This window comes from Manacus vitellinus, unplaced genomic scaffold (genome assembly GCF_001715985.3).
Source record: "Manacus vitellinus isolate BGI_N305 unplaced genomic scaffold, ASM171598v3 scaffold_25_pilon, whole genome shotgun sequence".
Lineage (NCBI taxonomy): Eukaryota > Metazoa > Chordata > Aves > Passeriformes > Pipridae > Manacus > Manacus vitellinus.
Window position 1 is genome coordinate 2,669,426 of NW_021939882.1, and position 17,231 is coordinate 2,686,656.

Sequence of the window (17,231 nt, forward strand, 5' to 3'; positions counted from 1 at the left end):
GGTCTGAGTGCCATAGGTCTTGCTTGAACTCGGATGCTGAGGAATTGGAGCAGGTGGACTTGTTTTTGGCAGAACTCTTGTGCTGAAATTTTGCTCCTTTATTGTAATTTTTGATACCTTATTACCTCACTTTCACTTTGCTGGCTTGTTGGGTTTTAGTTGCTACCCACAAAGTATGTTCAAGTCATTTGATTTGCAGTGTTGAGAACTCAGAAGCAGAGAGTTCTTGGATTAGGGCACATCTGTGCCCCTCCTGATGGGTGTTATGCAAATTTTGCATTCATGAGCTGTTTTTTCCACAGGGACCCTGATGGTTTCAGGCTGCAGAATGAGCAGAGCTCGCAGGAGGTTCAATGTTGCTTTTCATTCTCTTTGTATTGTTTCCTTGTAGGAGTGTGATGTTTGGGTGATGGCAGTGAGGAAGGTGAGGTACAGGGAAATCCAGAGCCAGATCTTTCATCCCTAAGGATGGCTGCTTCCAGTAGGTGGGTGTAAGGAATGAGTGGGACATGTGTGTAGGGCTCCTGGAATGTTTTTGCTTTACCAGAATCATACCATTTGCAGAATGTTAAAAGTACTGAAGGCCAGCAGAGTCCTCTCTTTAAGCCTAGAATTAATCCATAATGAAGTTCTGTTCTAATCTGCAGCTGTGGGAGAGTACTCTCGTGTAAAGTGTTTGACTGTGTGAGAGTTCCTCTGGTTCTTGGTTTATTAACTGACATGTCTGGTGCCATTTCTCTCTCTGCTAAAAATAAAATGAAGGAACCAACACCACGTGATCCTCACTACTCCTGTAAACATTTCTGAAAGAATCTCCTACTACAGACTGTTGATTCGAGGTGTAACTAACTACTGGTAACATTATATCCCTGAGATACAATAGACATAGCAGTGGTTTGTTTGAGCAGGGAACTAAATTTCCTTGATCAGTTGACATATTCCTGGTGGGGAGATGAATTCCGTTTGGCTGTTTGTGCTTCCTGCAGGCATCGTCTCCTGCTATGTGCACCTGGAGAGAACGGGCTCTGTGTTCTACAGTGCCTGTGCCTCTGGTCTTGCACACATCCCCCTTTGCCACTAAGATTTCCAGTGTTTAGTAGATGGTATTATTTTGCAGAAAAGAGCACGTAGCTGGATCTTGCCTGGCCGTGCAGCCTCATGGCACCCACTGAGGGGCATTCTTGTCTCAGATATCTCTAAACTTACCCAGAAAGGACTTCAGCTGTGCTGGGTATCCAGAAGAATGGATATCTCCACGGTGGGAGGTCCTGTCCTGGGCTGTGTTACTACTTGACTGTAAATTTTTGAGGTCTTTAATGACTTTGCAGCACCATCACATTGTGAAAGCAGCATCACCTCTTGATGGTGGTGGAGGTGTGAGTGGGTGGGTGTTAGGAGCTGTCACAGCAGGACCCGCTGTGTGTGAGGGTGTGAGAGCAGCTTGCTCTGAGTGACAGCAGGGTTTTGAATAGTCTGTAGGATCCAGAGCTCTCCTGCACAGCAGGTTGGATCCTGGAAGCATTTTTTGTAGCATTTGGCTGTGATTGCTCTTACCCTGTTGTTTCATTGTATTTGTTCTCTAATCTCATATTACTGATTAGGTGCAAAATATCTGTTTGTGTGTGTATTTCTCTAGAAAATATGGATATTTGGGCTACCTGGAGTGCGGTGTGAAATTTCAGTGATCAATGCCTTCTCGCTTCATGTTCTGCAGCTGAACATGTCTGTGTGCAAATAGCAAAACCAGAGGTATTTTCTTGCAGATTGGACGGTTTTGAAAGTGAGGTTTTGCTGAACGTAATGGCAGAAACCTCAATGTAATTTCTGCTTTCTATATTTAAAACTTATTTTTAAAACTTGAGCAAGAGAGACTTTGTTCAAGCAGTGTCCCGGTTAATGTACTGTCTGCAGTCATAAATACTTCAAGTCTCTGCTGAAGATTGTTGCCAGAGGAGTGTAGACTTCACTCAGCTATTCAGCGGCATGGCTTGATACAGCTCTATACAGTGTAGCATATGAGTTCATCACCTGCTACCGTTACAGGCAAAAAATGGCAATAGTAGTAACAAAATGGGCTTTTACAGGTGTTTTTTAGACTAGATGCTGCCTCTCTGGTTCTGCTGCCTCTGCTGTCTCTGTATTTACGTGCTGGGGATTTTCTTTTGGAAAAGTGTATCTCCCACAACTTCATTTTTTTTTCCTAACAAATATTAGGTTGCTGAGGGTACAGTGATTCTACTTTTGCTGTTACAGCTGCTTCTGAGGCCTTGCTAAAATCAATGGTAGTGGCTCATTTTGATGCTGTAGCAGTAACCTTTGACTTCAAAGCAGCATATTCTGCATGTAGTCGTGGATTTGTTGATTGCCTCTTGCGGTGTAGCAGTTTCTCATTGCACCTCATTGCATTGCCTTCCCAGAAGTGGGGTTAACTGCGTGATGTACAACAATTAAGTCTTTCTTTAATTTCCCTGTGTTAACTGAACAAATCTGGAGCTCACTCAAGAGACATGAACTCTGGATGTGATTAACAAGCTACTTGAGCCCCAAGAAGAAAAGTGGTATTTTTTAAGTTATAATTGAGACAGTATTTCTTAAAAAGACATTCACAATCAAAAATCAGTGTTATGCGTGATGATTAACTTCCAGTTTAGTTGCTTAGACTACGCATCTGTTTTTCCTCCTTGTGACTGGCAGCTTCTTGTATATAGTAATTTTGTCTTTCAGTTATTTGCCCTGGTGTTTAGAAAGGCACAGGGAATAGAAACACCTGAAAGAAGAAATCCTAGCAGGCTGGGGCTTGTCCTGGGACTTAAAAAAACAACAAATGCCACTTCTAATATCAGAAAAACTATGACCCGTGTTTTGTTCTGTCTGTATGGAGCTATCTGTGCTGTGCAATGCAGTCTTCACTCAGTAAAATGGGAGTTAAATCCTTTATAGTGGCTAAGGCATTGCCGGGATTTCCAAGTTAATGGGTGGAAAAGGTCTGTAAGAGAGTCTGTTTTGAATTAGAGCAGCAGTCTTCAACCTTTATTGATTTTCAGACCCTTAAACTCTTCCCAGGTACAGACTCTTGTCTAGTGAATTTTACTTATCAGTAATAGCCTTGCTTGCATATAATTTCGTGGCATCAGAGTTATTTTCCTGTGGCAGAGTTTGCGGACTGCTGAGGTACAGAACACCTTGCAACAGTGTCTCACGGGCATGAATTTTGTGTCGATTCCAAGGTAATGTTGCATTTGTACTGGAGCAGGCGGGTGTGTCCCCTGCCTGACTCTGCTGTCCCCTGTACAGGAATGCTTGGGAAATGTTGCACTTTGCTGAAATAGTTACTGGAAGTTCAAATGTTACTTTCACTTGGGTGGGTTGTTACTGTTTTAACATACAGCTGGTGTTGGAAGCTGTGTGGTCTGGAGACATCAAAGCCCTGGTGCAGGAGGTGAGGGGCTTTCTGGTGCCCTGGGACAGGGCCGTCACTGGTCACCAGCATTGCTGTGCCACTGCTCTGGGTAGGGCTGCCAAGAGCTACTCATGGTTTGGGGCCTCTGTGAGGAGGGGCAGGGGCAGGTGGCATGTCTAGTGCTTTTTAGGTTTAGAGGTGCTCAAGGATAGTCCTCACAGCTATACTTGGGGATTAGAGGGGTCTCCTTGCTGAGCTGGCAGTGTTTGCCAGTGGGACAGGAGTGGGGTTGTAGCAGAAGTGTTACTGAGGACAGCTGCAGGGCATAGGTGTTCGGGCCCTCTCAGGAGTGTGTCCCATTCCTCCCAGCAGTAGTTGCAGCAAGGGAGCAGAATGGTAGCACAAATAAGTTTGGCATTGCTGCAGAGCTGTGGTGCTGTGCAGAGACAGGCTGGGAGTTGAAGAGTTTGGAGTCCCAATGGTTCAGTCCTGGGTGTTGCTTTGGCTGATCTGAGCGGGTGCTACTGACCCCAGTGCCCAGGAGAGGGGGAGATGCTGCTGTGTATTGGAGCAGAGGCTGATGCCCCTGGCAGGGGCCAGCTGAAGTTCTCTGTTCTTGTTAAATTGGAAATCTGGTTCCAGTGTGGTTGCTCACAGTAGCTTTGCAGCAGTGATTAAATGTGTGACAGAGATAAAGATGGCCTTGGTGTGCATCCATCTCTCGTGTGTCCAAAAGCATTGATGAAGCCAGGAGGAATTTCAGCAGTGTGCTTTGCTTCTATGGAAGGATGGAAGAGCACTCGTTAAAGTGGACATGCTGACTTTCTGTGGTTATCATTAAGATGGCATCAAGATTTATCTCACACGGGTCTTTGGAAAAATGGCAAAAAGAAGTTGGGAGAAAAGTCACCTTGTGTATCATTCCTTTCCCTCGCAAGGGTGGGCTGGCCCTGGCTGATCACCTTCACTCCTGTCTCTAGCACAGCTCAAGCAGAAGGGTTGGACCAAGTTGTCCCACCTCATTGCCTGGACTGGCTGTAGCCTCGGCAGTGACAGAGCTGCACAATCCACAGGTGCTTTTCAGGCAGCTGGCAGCATCTGCCTGCTACTTTTTTGGAGCTGAGGTGCTGCCAGGACTCTGGGTGAGGCAGCAAGGGTGCAGGTGGAAGGGGCACCACGTGCCTGGCATTGGGGAAGGGAACAGTTCAGGGGCGCTATTGGTGACTGAATCACAGGGAAGGGATGGCATGTCTCCAGTTGTGGAGATTTCCTTCTGTGCCTCTCCATCCTTCCCTGTTCCTTGGAGGGTGAAGCACTGGGGTAGGTAGGGTTGCCAAGTAAAGTTTTCTGTGAGTTCTCAATAGGGAGCTTTTTCTGTGGGTTACATGTGGTATCGAACAGCTGTGAGTGCTGCTGGAGGTGGCACATCCCACTGCTGGGCTCTTCAGGAAAAAAAATTTTGTAGTAAAATATACGTATAGTAGTATCATAAAATAACAGTGTAACTTGTTTCAATTTTGAGACATTCATCAGAACTAACACAGTGGGGACTCCTCTTGCATTTTCAGGCATGCAGAATTTGACTTTTATATGTGACACACCAGAAATGTTGAGTTGGATAGAGCAATCTAAGTGTTGTACCCTGGCCAAAGGATGGGGTGCCCTTTGGTTTGATATGTTTTAGGAAAAAGTGAACAGCAAATTTCCTGCACAGTAGTATCTCAACACACTGGAAACTTCCAGTTTCTTTTTTGAGCTCCTGCAGGGTGCTCGAGCATGCAGCAAGGCTCTCACCCTCAGCCCTGCTGGAAGCTTCCATCTTCCTCTTATTTTGGAGGAGTGTGTTCATGACTTTCCCGCCCACTGTTGGTGAAAAGATAGATCCCTGCTGTTGCCTAACCGAGAAGGGTGAGGAGCAGGCTGGTTATCACCCTTTTAATAGTTCCTCCCCTTGCCCTGATGTTACTTTGTTGTTTGGTTTTCCCAAGCACCTGTTCAGACTTCCTACTGTTCTGGCTAATGTGGTGACTGCCCACAGATTTCTAAATAACAGCAGCAAAACAAGTCAGATTCCTCTTGATTCTGGTTGGCTGTCCTCTGGCAGCATGCTCACAATGTTTAGGAAGCTGGGTTCACCACGGAAAGGTTTGGAAGCCTCTCTGAAGCTAAGTTTGTAGTACCTGATGCCTGAAACATGAACCTTCCTCAGGTCATGGCTCTGAGTGTGGTTATCAAGAAATAAATAAGCACGAGATAAGTTTATTGCTCTGCTAGTATTCAAAAGTTCTGATTTCATTTTTAGTAGGGATTCAGTAAAAGCAGTTGAGGTTTTAAGTGCAAATTAAAATTGAATTTTGTATGAATGGAATTTTTATTTATTTTGGGAAAATGGTTCAGTTGGGCAGGGGGACTTGCATGCTGAATGCCACCTTGTTCTGTGGAGGTTGTTATGGTTTTGTGTAAGTGACATCTTTACATTTGGACTAACAAAGTGGGATTGTCCCTGCCTGTGAGTAAATAAAAATTTCTGCAGAAGGTGAAATTTACAAGCCCTCCTTAAATGTTTGTTGTTTTTAAAGAAGCTGGTGGAACTAAAAAAAACCGAAACAACAACAACCAAACCAAAACAAGCAACAGGCTAGGTAATGTCATTGAAATCAACCCAAATTCCCAAATTTTAGCTGTTGAGGTTCTAATACAATATTCACTCTTTGTGCATGTTGTTCTCTAGTCTTGATTCATTGTGGTTACAGCTTGAGCTGTATAGGATAGAGTTTACATATATAAATTAAAATAGCCAAGTTGCATTTTGCATAGTATGAATCTGTTTTTCATTTTGTGGATTTAGAAACTTCATTTCTGAAAAATGAATGCTGTGTTTATCAGATGTTCTGCTCGCAAACAATTTGTTTGATAATATATAGAGGAGCACAGAAGGCTGAAAAAGGGACAGATCTGATGACCTGGTTTCAGTTTGAGGGTTTTTTGCTAGTTCTCTGACATAAAAAGATATTTGTGGGCATTTGTTTGTGAGAGTTTGCAAAGTTCTTGTGATGCCAACAGTTCCCCTCTTGCTGAAACAACTAGGTCTGATTAAAGGAGCTAGATTTAAAGAGAATGTGGTTTACCATTTAAAATGTGTGCAGATAAGTAAGGAGAAGAGTCTGTCCCCTGCTTCAGGCTCCTGACAGTGGTTTGTAATCGTCTGTGTGTCTGTGGATTTTTCTGCATCAGGGATCTGGGTGAGATCGTATCTCTTCTCTCTCAGTTCCTCCTCCTGCCTCCCTCACACCTTGCTGTTAGGTGCATTTCTGGTTGTTAGGATGCTGAAGTGCCAAAGGTTTCTATTGCACTGCTCTTCCATCCAATCCATAAGGAAAACTATCTCGTTTAAGTGAAGCAGGATTGCTGTTAATCAGTTATTTTGGTGACTGAGACATGATGTTCTCTTATCAGTGTGTTCTTTATTTAAAATTCATGTGTGAATAACTCCTGACCTTGATAGAAATGCTTCAGGATGTAGAAATTACCCTAACTAGTGCAGTGTGCTCTCTTGGTTTTAACCTTTCAGGGTAGTTCATATGTACATATGAGCCCTGGAAAACTTTAGTACCCTGGAAAAGGGTAGTAAAAACTGGCCAAAGACAACAAATACCCACAAGCACTGTTGATAACAGACATTTGGCCTGCATCATAATGTTTGCTGTATTTTTTGCTTGTGAATATTTAATTAGTGAGTATTTAACACTTCTGAATGATAATGGTCCCAGATAAGAGGTAGTGTACTTTCTCAGGCATGAGTGTAGGTCAGATGCTTGTTTGCTTTTTACTGCCATGCTGAAGCTGAAGGAAGACTGGAGTAGTTGGGGCAAAGAACAGGACCCCAGCAGCCCAGGCTGTCTGGGAATTCCCAACAGGCTTCTCCAACTGCTAGGTTTGACTTGAAGCTCGACATAAAGTACCGGTGTGATTATTACTCTGGTTTTGGCAGATACACCGTGTAGGTGTTGTGGTTTGTTTGGGTGGGGTTTTTGGCCATATGGACTCCAGCTGGGCTTACCCCTTTGTCTGTGCAGGGATTGATTCCTGTAAGTTTTGTCACAGCAAGGGCAGGGTCAGCATCTCAGTCTCTCTCTGTAAATGCTTTTACTCATATGCGTGGTAGTGGTACTTTGTATGGAGGAAACTTTGGTGACCCTTTTGCTTGGCTTCAAAGATTCCTTAAGATATCAAGTAGATATAATTTAATTTTCTTTCCATTTTCTTGGCTTTTTTTCCAACCAATTTGGTTTTGATTTCAAAAAATATTTAAAACATGAGTATTTCCTAATGAGGATTAAATTTTGGCTTCCATCACAAGCAGTTAGTAATTTCACTTCTGAACTTTGCTTTGGTGTTGTTCTTAGTCTCATCTCCTTCTTACCTTTCCACACAACATTCACAAGCAAAGGTTATTTCCCAATTCCTATTTTCTTTCCTTCTATCTGTGTCCATTCATTTCTCCGTGCACGAGTGTTGGAGCTGAGTGAAGTAATGAACCATGAATCACTCAGATATCTTTCTATCCTCCCTTCATTAAGAGCAGTACAGAGGTAAGAACTGACCTTTTAACTGTCTCTGACTCTCAGCAGCAGTCACTGTATGGGAACTGCAGCCGTTGCTGCTTCGTTTGTGTGATCAGAGTTAAAGGATCTGGACTCCCCTGTGATAGGAGCTGCGTGGACAGAAGGATAATTCTGAGCTCAGAGGGCTGAGGTTGAAGCTTCTCTGATTTGTCTTGAACTGTAAGTTAACTCAATGAGGTTCAGCTTTAGCTGGAGGGAAGCAGCATCTCATGGAAATTTTTGGGGTAGCTTTAGCAATGCCCTTCCAGGCTAGTTCTGGGAGTACTTTTAATAGGGAGAATTTGCCCCAGTTGCTGCCCCTTCTTTGCGAGGGAAGAGGGTGAATAACCTGTTGTGTGATGGTGAAGTGGCAGGAGTTGGGAGTGGTATGTCCTGGTCATTGTGCACCTGTGACACCAACCATGTGGTTGGTTGTGTTAGTAGATAACTTCTTTATAGAATCATGGAATGGTTTGAGTTGGGAGGGACTGTAAAGACAATCTAGTTCCAATGCCCCTGCCATGGGCAGGGGCACCTTCCACTAGACCAGGTTGCTCCAAGCTCCATCCAGCCTGGCCTTGAACACTTCCAGGGATGGGGCAGCTGCAGCTTCTTTGGGCAACCTGTGCCAGGGCCTCACCACCCTCACAGTAAAGAATTTCTTCCTAACATCCAGTCTAAACATACCCTCTTCCAGTTTAAGAGCATTGCCCCTTGTCTTGTCACTCCATGCCCTTGTAAAAATTGCCTCTCCAGCAGACCACTTAGCCCAGGCTATCCAGGTGCCTTCAAATGTCATCTCTCTCTCAAGTTTGTTCTGTTAGGTTTTTTTTTTCCTGATACAAAAAGCTGTTGATCTTCAGCCAGTTCAGCCATATCTGGGAGTGGGTTGATAGCTTGTAAGAATTAGGTGAACTGCTTGTCATCTCTTTTTCCTGTTAGGAAAAAATACTGATCATTGAGTTTTAAGGAATAAAAGTTGGTTGTGGGGAAGGCAGTGGACTGACCCTCGCCAAGCTTTCAGTTCTAACTAATAAGAAGTAAGTATGGTGAGCAGCTTGTTTGTAATTCCGGGTGTATGGGCTGTAGGGAGAAGCACGGAAATTGCTGCCCTGGCAATGAGGAGGTTTGAAGAGAGCACTGGAAGTTTATGGGACAGAATTGTTGCTGCCTTCTGCCCCTGGCACTGATGATAGGGCTGGCTCATGGGCAGGGTGTGACTTACCCAGCAGTTCCCAGTGTGGTGAGATCTGCTCAGGAGATATCCCGTGCTCCTGCTGCAGGGCCCTGGGCAGGTATCTGCTGCACACTCACACTCAGAGGAAAAAGCCATTAATGTCATTGTTTATGCTGTATTGGTTAATTATCCTTTGGATGTGGCTGCCTCCTTTTATTTTCTTCCCTGGCTTTGATTCTGTCCAGTTCGTTCCTGAAACAGGCTTGGCAGGATCTTCCTCCCTTATTCTCAGGGGTCAGTGGCTTCCTTCTTGCTTTTCTCTGTCCTTGTACACAATCTTTTTTGCTGCCCCAGCCTTTCTTCAAAAGCATGTTCTGTCCTTTGCTTCATTGAATAATGTCTTGTTTATAATTAAGTCAGGAATAAACTGTAATAGGGCTTTCTTGGCCAATATTTCCACGATGGCTTTCCAAAGCAAGTCTGAGTTGGAAGTGTGCAGATCTACAGTGGCTGCAGATCAGTGCTTGGTATCTGGACAGATGGCTCTTTGGGTATATGAAGTTGAAAATATCTGTAACAGTAGATATATCTCTGCCCCTTAGTGTGCAGTTTGGTCTTGCTGTGGCTCTGCCAAGATGGTCACATCCCTGGTCATGCTGTTGGGGCACGTGGACTGTCTGCAGCTGTGCCTCCAGCAGTGCTGGAGGGGCTGGTGCTGCTCTGATTGTTATTCAGAGATGTCCAGTGCTGCAGGAGAGGTGCAGCCTGTGGCTGTCAGCCTTGTGTGTGTGTTTGTGGGCTTTCTGCTTTGTGCCACTTCTTCCAGCAAGATTAATGGATTGAACAGCAGCTTCCAATGACAGAGCCAAGAGTGGTTACTGGATAAAGGTTATTTTCTCTACTTTTTAATGATGTGGTTATTTTAAATGTAGGAATATTGGTGACAGACAGTTGAGGACTGGCAGTATTATGTACCATAATAAAATCTCTTCAAAATGTAAGCTTTCTTTCCTTGATAAGTTTCATTATTTGCTGTATGATGAGAATTTCAAGAGGGTGAAGGTACTTGGCTTTCTGATAAAAAGCCTCCTTCTCATGAAGCTGAGCACCAACGTTTGGTATTTCACTCAGTGATTTGCACACTGTGTTTGGCACAGTACAAATTTAAGAGGTGACTTTGCAGGTAGTGTTTGTGTCATACTGCTGCTGAACCTCTGTGTGAGCCCTTCCACAGTGATCCTCTGGGTCTTGCATCAGTGGAGAGGGTTTGATTAAAAAAACATCTGCAAGGTACAGTCTTGTTTTGTCCAAAAATAGCACAAAGTGATCTGAAATGCTGTGTATTGTCTAGAGTTTAGGCTGTAGTTTGTCATATCTGAACAGTACATTAATGCCAGGCAGTTGATAACAGAGTAGACAGTACTGACTCCCTTTAGAACACCTAACAATACAAAACCGTGATGTTGCTCGTCTATGGAGGAAGGCCCTGCCCTTCCCTTCCTCACTAACCTGCTTTGGATTTCTTCGTGTTATCTCCACTGGAGTTACAAAGTGGTACCTACCTGATGTGCAGTGGCTCACGAGTTTTCTTGTTATTTAAACACTTGAACATTTCCATCCTCTGAAGATGAACAGTGCTGTGATCAGATGTAGGGACTACATGTGATGTTTGTTGTGTTTTAAAAACTTGGGCTTTTCCTCACAGAGAAATTACCATTACTTCAGGGCTGAATTTTTGGCCATCAGAATATATCAGCAGTTTGATCTTGGCATAGTAGATGGTAATTGTAATAGAAATGAAATTTGCTGTATTCTGACCCAAGAAATATATGCTTTGGGGCTGTAATTTTTGCATCACACAGCAGTTTAAGGGAAGAACCTTGATGTACCTGGAAAGGGCAACAACTGCTGCTTTCGCTCCTCTGCTGTTGTTTTTTTAAATGTTTTGAGTTTTAAAACTCACTAGCGAAATTTTTTTTTCCCGTGGAAATGTACAGGCATCTCTGACAGATTGGTGGTATTTAGGGAGAGTAAATCATGCAAAGACAGTGACCTGCTACAGTGCATCCTGTCATGAGGCTCTTCCTTGGAGTCATGGTGCTTCCTAATCTGCCTCTGCAATCTCTGTGGGGCCTTTGTGGTGGGTGATGATGAGTTCAACACCTAACTACTAATTCCAGGGAAGGGAGAGAGCAAACCCCAGAGGAATGAGAATAGCTGCTGACTTCTTGGAAAGAGAGGTTTAGGCATTGTCTGAATAGTTTCTTGAAAGCCACTTTTTCATCTGGGCACCAGTGTGGGGTGTTGGAGGGTGACAAAGAGTTGATTTAAATGCAGACTTGCCTTGGGGCAGGGGTTGTGGGTGTCCCTCGGGTGGATCAGTGTGAATGGCTCTGGCAAATCTCCAGGATGGTGCTTTTACTGGTGGTTTTACTGCTCCGTTGGACTGACTGTGCTCAGGTTACAGTTGTCATTAAGATGCACATCCATTGTATGTGTATGCACGACATCAGAGATAATCAATTTGGATATATACGTGCCCCTTAAAGCCCAGGATGGAAATCTGTGTAAAGAATTTGAGGCAAAAGTCACATTTACAGGAAGAACACAAGGTGGAAATGGACCAAAATAAGAGGAGTTTTGCATCTGAAAGTACATCTGCATTTAAAAAGTAGCAGTCAAGGCAATGTCTCAGGTGCTCATGGATGTGGACGCTGCAGCAGGGCACTGGCAGAGCAGGGGGCTGCAGCCCCTGCCCAGTGCTGTTTCACCTTCTGGTTCCTGATCTGCTCAGCTGTAAGTTATTGTGTGGGTTTTGATGAGTGAGTGCGAAGAATTTCAGCAATGTAATCTGTAACATCATTACCTGCTTTTTTTTTCATATGACAGGATTTATCCTTTTGTATTTTCCTTAACCACATGAAGAAAACCCATAAAACTCAATCTGAAGCAGACTATACCTTTTATTAGAGAGGTCTGTTGTGTTTTTGTTGCTGGGATGTCGAACTGGGAATGGCAAGAGACGTGCCTCAAGCAGGGTGGTGAGCAGGACAGAAGTGAAGCGAGAAGGTGTGTGTTTGTACCGTGACAGCTTTAATGAGGAGCATATTGCTCATGCTTATTGGCAGGAGAAATACCTCCAGCACTTTTTGGAGCTCTTAAATGCTGAACCCAGTTGGAATGTGTTGGTGTGTGCTGCTAAACAGGCAGGATACATCACAGCTGGGCATAGGGACTCCTGATTCCTGTGAAAACCTACTGTACCTTGGCTTGAAAACCTACTGTACCTTGGCTTGGCTCAATTAGTCACAACACACCAAACCTCTCCTTGGCAGAGGTTTCTGCTGGATGTGCACATCCAACCAGAGAGCAAACGGCACAGGATCTGCTCTCTGCTCTTGGACAGTGATACAGAAATGGCATTAAGCAGCCTTAGGGTTTGTGTGTTGAAAGATTTTGGCGTTTTCGTGGCTGCTGCACAGCCTTGGGAAGCTGAGCGGGTTTGGGTGACTCTCTACAGAGTTCATATTTGTGAGCGGGTTTTGGAGACAGGCAAGGTCAGTGTGTCCATCTGTCTCCTAGAGGGGAGTGGCTGCTGTTGTGCTCTCTTTCTGCTCTGTACATCCCAACCTCCCCTCCTGCCCCCCCAATTGATAAAACCTTACTTTGCTGTTCTCATCACCTTTCAGTCAGAAAAATTTTGCTGTCTCTTCTACTTTTTCTGGATGTTTCAACCTTTGAAATGAACAAATTGCTGTGAGTGAAATAATGAGGGTTAATAGTGACTCCAAATATTTACGTGCTCAAACGTGGTTTGAGTGCAGTCATTTACAAGAGGTCATGTTCCTTACTAAAATATAAGAAAAGCCTGCTCAAATCCTCTTATTGTTTTGTTTTTTCAGAAGGATGCTGAGAACTATTGTGTTCTCTGAAGGGGTAGGAACCACTAAGTAAAAATAAGGCCTTGCTTTTTAATGTAAATGTCTCTGCTGTCTGATGCAGTCTGCACACAGGGGGGAGGCAAATCTCTTCAAAAGCATCTGAAGCTTTAGTGATTTCTTGTGTTCTATTTTTTCCTTGAAGATCCAAGCCCAGAAGAAACCTATTCCAGTGAAGTATGAAGTTGGAGATCTTGTTTGGGCCAAGTTCAACAGACGCCCATGGTGGCCATGCACAATTTGTCATGACCCAGTGCTGGACTGTCACTCAAAAATGAAAGGTACTGTGTCTACTCAGACCACAAAGTGGAGGTGTTGTGTATGGCAGGGTGCTGCAGTTTTTAATTAATTTTAAAAGTACTTCTGGCCCTTGAAAGGTGTGAAGAAATAGACCCTACTGTGGAAGACCTAGATCCATAAAGCAGCCCTAATTCAGGAGGATGGCAGGAGGAAGAGGGGGCTGGGGCTGGTGGAAGTGACACAGATAGCTGTTGGACATGTAGGCTTTTCTTCACAGAGTATAGGAGGGACGAGTAGCTGGGCTGAGCTCAGGGTGGTGCAGAAGAAAGAGCAGCCTCTCAGAAAAGAGATGCAGAGAAAAAGGAAGAGGATCAGAGAGGTGCAACAGGTGAGGAAGCAGAGCTGGGAAGACTGGAGTGTGTGAGGACACAGAGAGTTGGCCAGTCTTGGAGAACGAGAGGCTGCAGAGGGTGAGAAGCGGAGTGTAGAGTAGCAGCTGAATGCCTGAAGGTGTGATGGGAATGTGTGCAAGGAAGTGACATTTTTTGGGTCTTGTTTGGCATGAGAAAGCAAGTATTTTGGAGAAATACTGGAAAACCCTGGAGATGGAGCCATGTATATGAAAGTTTAGGGCATAGTGTGAGTCAGCTGAGTGTGATGAAGAGACATGGAGGAAATATGGCAGAGCTGTATGTGCTTGAACACAGGGGAGAGCCAGGAACGAAGAGAGTCTTACAGGCTCAAGACAAAGGTATGTGAGTGATAGAGAGAACAGAAGGGAAGTGATTAATCGTTTGCTTTTAGGATCCTACCAGCTGCCATGGGGAGACTGCCACAAACAGAAAGGCTTAGTTGTTCCTGGTTTCCCCTTCTGATTCTTTTTGTTCTATGGGCAACTGAAACCCTTTGAACTGTTGTCATCTGCCACCGACAGCTCTAGACCTGTGAGGTTGCTACTCACTGATGTATTTCTCTCCAGGATTTGTGGCCCTTGCCAGCGTAAACAAGTGCTGGGCAAAAGTGGACTTTTTTTGAGTGGCTGTCAGCTCAGAGTCTACTGCTATTTGTCTAGAGACACAAAATAGCTTTTCCTACATGGTGCTCACATCATCCCCAAGCCTGGTTGCTGTATTCTTCTTACTTGCTATTTCTCCACCTTCCCCTTTATCCTTTGGGAGACATGCATCCTGATTCTAGAGAATATTGGATGTGCTGTTTTAAATAGTCTCTTTCCAGCTCTCAGATTTCTGTTGAAGATATTTCCAGAAGATTTACTGACATATATTCTCCCCCACATCCCTCCTCATGACAGGATTTAATGTATATAGCTGTCCAGTATTCCCCTCTCAGCCTCTGTATGAGGATTTCTAATAAAGGAATTCTGCAGGGAGAAAACGTGATATTAACAAATTCCTTCAAGGCCTGATCTCCAGCCACATGGTGGACTCTCCCATCATTTTTTTATTTATGTTCAAACCAGTGGAGCTCCGGGGAAAATTGCATTTTCCAGTTGTGGCTGTATGTGGTCTGCTGGTCTCCTCTTCCCAGTGCCAAAGTGGCAGAGCAGGTGGATCTGAACTCTGGTGCCTTTGGGCAGGTAGAGCTGCTGGGCTCTGTGTGCACTGTAGGAAGCAGAGCCCTCCTGCCTTGGCTCTCTGTTGCCAAGGGAACAAGCCCTTCAAAACAAGGCAGGTCGCTTCAAACTCATCATCTGTGCAGAAACCTCTTCTCTTGGGTTTGAGGAATGATGTTTTGTTCAAGGCAGTTTGCCTTTTTTTCAGCAAGCTCTCTGCTCAAAGATTTTTGGAGCTGGAATTTTGAGGCTCAGTGGCTCAAGTCCCAGTACTGTGAATGGGATGGATGAAGCCTGCCATCTTTGTCCATGGTTTGAGGTTACTCTGTCATTATTTATTATCCTCTCAGTGGTCTTTGTCAGAATCTCACTGTCAGCATCTCTTGAGGCCAGGCTGCCACACTGTGCTGGCACTCCTGGAAGAGGCATCACAAACCAAATGGGCTGGAAGTCTAAGCTGAATGTTCATAAGGAGAAGGTTAAGCATACTTTGCAGCAAAATGCAGGGAGAACTTTATATCCCTTGTTTTCAAGCCTCATTCGCTCTGTTCTAATGCTTGTGACCTGTTTTTTTTCACCAGCACACCCAGTACCGGTTCAGTTCTTACTTGTACCATGTCTGTTCAACATCCTTGCACAGAAAGCACCTTTGAAAAATCTTTGAATGTGTCCTTACAATTGAATTTCTTCTCTTATTGTGCACCTTTGTGCCCCAAAAATGGACTCATTGCAACTAATGTTTTGTCACGTTGCACCTAATCCTTGTAGCGTGTGTGCATGTGTTTGTTTATATGTTTTGTGTCCTAAATAAGAGTTTGTTTGTTATCAAAGCATTGAGCAAGATGGGATATATTGTGGTGGAGGAGGCTCAACCTGTGTGAGTAGATCATATTCAGAAGGATGTCAGTTCTGGGTGTTGCCAGCACCGTTGTGTTTTCCCAACGGTCAAGTGGACTGGACTATTTAATCATTAATCAGGGAGCAGCAGAAAAGAAATGTCCTGCCTGGTTGGTATGTTGTGCCTCTCAAGGAAAAAATATTTAGATATCTTTGCCATTTTCTTTGCAAACAATCTCTGCTCTAGGAAGATGACCCATCATTAATCTATTGTTCATAAGAAAAAAACCCAAATAAAAACAGAGTAGCAACATAGAACATAGACAGCAGGGATCAAAGGGGTCTCCCTTAGTTTTGAGCAGAAATCCCCAGAACTGGCATTCATGTGGGAATGTTATTAAGCAAAATGTGATTGAAAATTATCTGGCAAATTGTTACCGCTTTCTGTGATTATTTTTGTGTGTCTTTATTCTGTTATATGCAAGGGGTTAATTATGTTGAATTTCTCAAAGTAGTTTCCAGTGGGAGACCATACCGAGAGTACTATGTGGATGCCTTAGGAGAACCTTCAGAGAAAAGCTGGGTTGCTGGGAAAGCTATTGTCCTCTTTGAAGGAAGACATCAGTTTGAAGAGCTGCCTGTTCCCCGGAAAAGAGGGAAGCAAAAGGAAAAAGGCTACAAACATAAGGTGAAAGATCTGTTTTCTTCAACATGTTTTTGATTCTTTGAATCTGCACAGTACAAAATATTCCTTTATGCCTGGCATTGCACTTTGACAGCTTTCTTCTGAGCGATTGACTGCAGCAAAGCAGCGAGGGAGGGTATCCTTTGCATCCTTACATCAAACATAGTTTATAAACTGCCAGGAGTTTTTAGGCTCTCTTTGGTGCTGGGGTGTGGCCTGCTGCTTCTATTGCCCTGGACTCCTCTGGGAAGCAGAGGAGTCAGGGCTCTGTTGGTGTGGGATCTGTTCAGCAGCACAGCTATCTCCTGATGTTTATTGCAGCACTGCTAAAAAACTTCCTGTGCTCCCTGGCAGCCCCTTTTGGCTGATCTGAAGCAGAAGTGGAGTTGCACGCTTCACTAGATCACTGGCTGAGATAAAGCAGTGGGGTTTTTAGCCCTGCTTCAGTAATTCTCTTTATAGAAACCTGTTAGGACTTATAATTTGACTTGGAAAACGCTTTGTCAGGGAGCCTGTGGGAATGAGTTTTGTGGCTCATCGCACCATCTCCGTTTCCAAACATAACAGCGCTGAGCAGTTGTAGCCAGTTAATGAAATGTGACACAGGGGTCTGGTCTATGTCTTTAGGAAGGTGACTGGAGAAATTAACTTGTTAGAATTGCTGAAGTGAAGAACTACACCAGCTACTGTGTTACTGTAAGAGAGCACATAGTTACACTAGGCAGTGATATCTGGTTTTTCTTTTTCTCTTATTCTAGAGCTTTATAACCTATGTTA

General features: G+C 44.1%; 1 protein-coding gene across 2 annotated transcripts in view; it reads left to right on the forward strand.

Annotated features, from left to right (window-relative positions):
* The first annotated feature begins 13,276 nt into the window (after nt 1–13,276).
* NSD1 (nuclear receptor binding SET domain protein 1) overlaps nt 13,277–17,231 on the forward strand; it is a 43,420-nt gene continuing 39,465 nt past the window's right edge. For both annotated transcript variants that reach the window (XM_018073557.2, XM_018073558.2), the window contains exons 1-2: nt 13,277–13,400; nt 16,282–16,457. In XM_018073557.2, coding sequence (XP_017929046.1) covers nt 13,394–13,400; nt 16,282–16,457 — 183 coding nt within the window. In that variant the 5' untranslated portion in view covers nt 13,277–13,393. The remainder of the gene's footprint in view (nt 13,401–16,281; nt 16,458–17,231) is intronic.